The following is a 4,908-nucleotide window of genomic DNA, read 5'->3' as shown; positions in this document are numbered from 1 at the left end:
AGGCTTTGTTGAATCGCTCCATGTATTCTCGGAGAGTTTCTTGGTTACCTTGTTTGATCCCGAGTAGACTGGGGGCATGTTTTGCCTTGTCCTTTTGAATGGAGAATCTTGTTAGGAATTTTTTGGTTAGGTCTTCGAAGCTGGTGATTGATCTTGGTGGCAGGTTGTCGAACCATTTCATGGCTGACTTGGTGAGAGTGGTGGGGAAGGCTTTGCACCGAATCGCGTCGGAGGCGTCGACTAGGTACATTCTGCTTCTAAAGTTGCTGAGGTGGTGACTTGGATCGGTGGTGCCGTCGTAGAGATCCATATCGGGTGGTTTAAAGTTTCGCGGTACCTTCTCCTTCATGATCTCTTGCGTGAAGGGATCATGGTTGCCTTCGGGGGTGGTGCCGCGTTCTGTCTGGTCTTTCAGATTGGCCTCTATTTTCCGTAGTTTTTCTTCTAATTCTCTGCGCTTGCGAGCTTCCCTTCTCAGATCTTGTTCAGTTTCTTTTTGCTTCTTTATGTCCTCTTCGAGTTGTTTCAGCCGGTTTTGCTGTGCCCGAACTGCTTCTAGAATTTCTGAGCTCTTTTCTTTTTCGGGATTTTGTAGGTTTTTGTTTGGGAGTGATGTCTTTGGGCGATTCTGTTTGTTTCCTCCTGGAGTGCGTGGTGATAGAGGGCTGTCCGGTCGTTCGCCGGTGTCAACTTCCTCTTCTTGTTCTGATGTAGCGTGGTTATTGTTGGGAGGGTCGTCCGCCATGGCAAAGGGATGACTTCCAGGTTCCCCGGCAACGGCGCCAATGTTCCGAGGGTTACCTGAAACGAGTAGCTCGGACGTCTTGGTGAGGCCCGAGGTGGGGGTCAGGGACCCGAGCTTGATATGTGGAGTGGTTGGTGGTTGTACCTGCAATGACACTCCGATGCTTAAGTTAGCATGGGTCCAAGCAGATATTGAGTAGAATTAGAGTATGAGTTATACCTGGGTGCTCCAGTGTATTTATAATAGTTGGCCGTGATCTTCCCTGGATAAGATATTCTTATCTTATCTTATCTTTTGGGAGTTTTATCTCTATCTTTGTGGAACTGCCTTTCCTAGGCCTTTTCGGCCTTTAGGTTTTGGGCTGCGTTCCTTTTGATGGGCCTTCTTTAGCTTTTGCTATCCGAGGTCCGACCTCAGGTGTGGGCCTTGGGACGAGGTCGGACCTTTCATGGATTTCACCGAGTTGGAGGAGCTCGGTCAGGGTATGAACACTTACCATGTGTTTGATGAATTGTTTACCTTGATTATGGAGTAGTTCTTTTTACTCTTGGCTTAGGCCAAGGGAATTAGGTAAACTTGAGTCATTGGGTCTAATGGATTTGATGATTTGGGAACCCTTAGTGGTCAATTTGATAGCCATTGACACTAGCCTACTACTAGGTTAATTAGTAGTGAGGTTAGACCTTATGGGTTGATGTTGACTAAACCATTTAACGTACTTCAAGTATAGAAGTAGACTTAATGGGTTTGATTCCTCATAATTGTCAAGATATAGTTAGCAGGCAAGGATAGTCACCCCAATTCCCATGTCTAGCCAAGAGTTGCTTTTATCATTCTTATTTGGAAACCCAAAAATCTTGACTGCCTTGCCTTAGTTATAGTTATTGTTCAGTTGAGATTAGAATTATATTGAATGTTGTCTTCTTAGTGTGGAATTGCTCACATCTTGCTTAGTTATTTGAATTAGTTCCTTGCACTTTAAGATTACTTGTTTGCTAAGATTCCTAGTTTAATTCCTTTCTCATGATTTATAACCCCGGATTTCTAACCAATGTTGAAGCATATGTTTGCCCATTCCTTGTGAGACGACCCGAGGTTTGAATACTTCGGTTATTTTATTGGAGTTGAACTTGTGACAACCAATTCCTTTCTAAATTTGATCCTCGAGGATTGTTGTTGGTAGAGCTATACTTGAAACGCAACTTCATTGAGAAATTCTCTTCCGACATAGTCCACGAGCGCTCATCAAATTTTTGGCACCGTTGCCGGGGAATGGTTGCAACATATGGCTTGATATTGGTTATGTGAATATGTGAATATTGTAGATAGTTTATTTGCTTTCAATACTTAGCTATAGTTTAGCTTCTTTTATTTTGTGCTATGACTCTCAAGTTTGATGACTCGGTCTCAACCAAATTCTAGCTTAGTCGATTTGGATCCCGATATTGAAAGAACTTTGTTACATACTCGGCAAGCTAGATGGCGGTTGGATTATACGGCTAGTGCTTCGGCCTCTCTTGAGGAACATACCGAATCACTAGATGGTACTGAGAGTGACTTGGATTCCGCTACTTCCTATTCTTCTGTTGGCACTACTAATTCATCTTTGCATCCTACAGGTGAGCCGCACATGGTGGAGCCACGCCGGATCACTTTGCATGAGCAAGGAGCTCCGGATATCATACTTCAACCATTGCAAGCAAGGTATCCTAACCTTGATCCAAACTTTGAATTGAAGAGTAGCTTGATAAATCTACTACCTAAGTATCATAGGTTGCTGGGTCAAGACCCTATCCAACATCTAAAGGATTTTCAAGTTGCTTGTTCTACGGCTCAAAGGCATGGAGCCGATGAAGTGGCTATCATGGTTTTTGCCTTCCCTTTCTCTCTTGAAGCGCAAGCAAAGACATGGTTTTATTTGCTACCAGATGAGATTGTGACCAATTGAGATTTCTTGAGAAGAGAGTTTCTAGATAAATTCTTCCCACCGGAGAAGACCGACTACATCCGGAAGGAGATTTTGGGTATAATGCAAAGAGACCAAGAGAGTTTGTACAAGTATTGGTCTCGGTTCAAAAGGTTATTGGAATCTTGTCCATACCATGGAATGAACACTCACTTGCTCATAAGCTACTTCACCGGAGGTCTTTGTGTGGAAGATAGAAGATTGCTCACCGCTTCTAGTGGTGGTTCCCTTTCGAAAAACAAGACGGAGGGAGAAGCTTGGAATTTGATAAAGGATGTTGCCGAAGCTACACAACATACAAGGGTGAGAAGTAATCCTCTCAAGGGTGTGGTAGAACCATCCCCCTTCCGAATCAAGCCTAACCAAAGCACTTGGGGATATGACCACTATCCTCACGCAAATACAAAAGGATCAAAAGGAATTCTACTCCATCCAAGCCATTGAAGCTCTACCTCCAGTTGCTCAACTTGAAGGCCCTCCTAGGATTTATGGTTTGTACTCTAGCACTACACATTACATCGATCAATGCCATCAAATTCAAGAGGAACATGCCCTTGTAGTGGCCAACGTGAATTACAACAACCGTCCATCCTATCCTTCTCAAGGCCAAAATAACTACCCTCATGGTAGTAATCAGCATCAAGGGTGGATGGATAATGCACAAGGAACCAATCAAAACCAAAAATGGAATAACTCTTCTTCTCATCACAATAACAACCAATCTTCATCTCAATACCACCATAACAACACCAACTACCAAGCCAACCAAAATCACTCCAACCAAAACAAAAACAACTACACCAAGTACCAAGAACCACACCATAGAAAACAATCCAACCACACCTCTCCGTCTCCCACCAATCAAGTTGACGAGCTTAGAGCCGCTATGGAGAAACAAGATAAGAGCAACAAGGCTGAATTTGATGCCTTGGGTGCTCAATTGGCTAAACTCACCAACATGTTTTCGAAGATGGTCATGTTAAACCAACCCCCCACCTCCAACAACAACACCAACCAACCCTCAAGTTCTTCTAACCTTCCATCCCAACCCCAACCAAACCCAAAGGGCGGTCTCAATGCCATCACTCTACGGTCAGGAACTACATTGGAGGAGATACCTCCAAGGGTCTTGGAGGACATTCATGAGGAAGAGGTGGTTGTTGAAGCTCCACATGAAGAGGGGAAGGTAGACAAAAGGCATGAGGAAGAAAGAGTAAACCTCAAGGAACCTAAGAGGAAAGCTCTAGTGGATGAGTTAATCCCTATTCCATTCCCTTCCATGGTGAAGAAAGCAAAGAAGACACTGGAATTTGATTTGAACATGCTTCAAATGTTCAAGAAGGTTGAGGTAACCATACCACTTCTTAATGTTATTCAACAAATTCCAAAGTATGCAAAATTTTTGAAAGACTTGTGTACACACAAGGATAGGATAGGATAATTGGAAACATTATCCTTGGGTAGTTCAATTTCTTCCTTGATGGAACCTATTCCAAATAAATATGGTGACCCTAGGCCTTGTTTGGTGTCTTGTTGTATTGGTGGACGCACTTTTCATGATTGTATGTGTGACCTTGGAGCTTGTGTGAGCATTATGCCACTTTCTACCTTTGTGCGGTTGAATTAGCTCCATTAAAGAAGTCGGCAGCGAGGTTTGCCTTAGCCGATAAAAGTGTGATCACGGTAACAGGAATAGCCAAAGATGTACTTGTGGCGATCAAGGATTTGGTTTTTCCGGTTGACTTTTACATCCTTGAAATGCCTCCAACAGAAAATAGAAGCTCATCCTTCGTTCTACTTGGTAGACCCTTCCTTAAGACCTCTAAATTCAAGTTAGATGCCTTCACCAGCACATATTCCTTTGAGGTTGGAGACAAGACTATCAAGTTCAATTTAGAAGAAGCCATGAAGCATCCTCCCGAAGAGCATTTTGTTCTCTGATGTGATGTAATTGATGAAGTGGTAGCAGAAGTGCAAGAAGAAGACCATAACAATTTGTGCTACCATATTGTTGAAGAGACGGATGACCAAGAGGGTGAACATGAGAAAGTTGTTGAGAATGAACTCCGTGAGCATGACAAAAAGGAACCTCAGCTTGAGGCAAAGAGTGAATTGAAGCCTCTTTCATCTCATTTGAAGTATGCTTTCTGATAAACCACTATTTTATGGTTTACAATGTGTTTAATTGTGTGGTTTT

The 4,908-nt window shown here is 43.1% G+C and overlaps 1 protein-coding gene across 1 annotated transcript; it reads left to right on the top strand.

Annotated features, from left to right (window-relative positions):
- The first annotated feature begins 2,774 nt into the window (after positions 1 to 2,774).
- LOC107469969 (uncharacterized) lies at positions 2,775 to 4,652 on the top strand. Its single transcript, XM_016089349.1, has 3 exons — positions 2,775 to 3,014; positions 3,121 to 4,059; positions 4,302 to 4,652. The coding sequence occupies exons 1-3, from the start codon at positions 2,775 to 2,777 to the stop codon at positions 4,650 to 4,652; spliced, it is 1,530 nt and encodes a 509-aa protein (XP_015944835.1).
- The last annotated feature ends 256 nt before the right edge of the window (positions 4,653 to 4,908 follow it).

This window comes from Arachis duranensis, chromosome 10, assembly GCF_000817695.3.
Source record: "Arachis duranensis cultivar V14167 chromosome 10, aradu.V14167.gnm2.J7QH, whole genome shotgun sequence".
Taxonomy (NCBI): Eukaryota; Viridiplantae; Streptophyta; class Magnoliopsida; order Fabales; family Fabaceae; genus Arachis; species Arachis duranensis.
This window is presented reverse-complemented; position numbering and strand designations above follow the sequence as displayed.

Excerpts from the sequence above, each read along its gene's own strand:
- LOC107469969 (XM_016089349.1), top strand. The coding sequence starts at position 2,775 with ATGCAAAGAGACCAAGAGAGTTTGTACAAGTATTGGTCTCGGTTCAAA. Across the intron at positions 3,015-3,120 it reads AAGCTACACAACATACAAGG|GATCAAAAGGAATTCTACTC; the intron begins GTGAGAAGTAAT and ends CAAATACAAAAG. Across the intron at positions 4,060-4,301 it reads AAATGTTCAAGAAGGTTGAG|CATTATGCCACTTTCTACCT; the intron begins GTAACCATACCA and ends AGCTTGTGTGAG.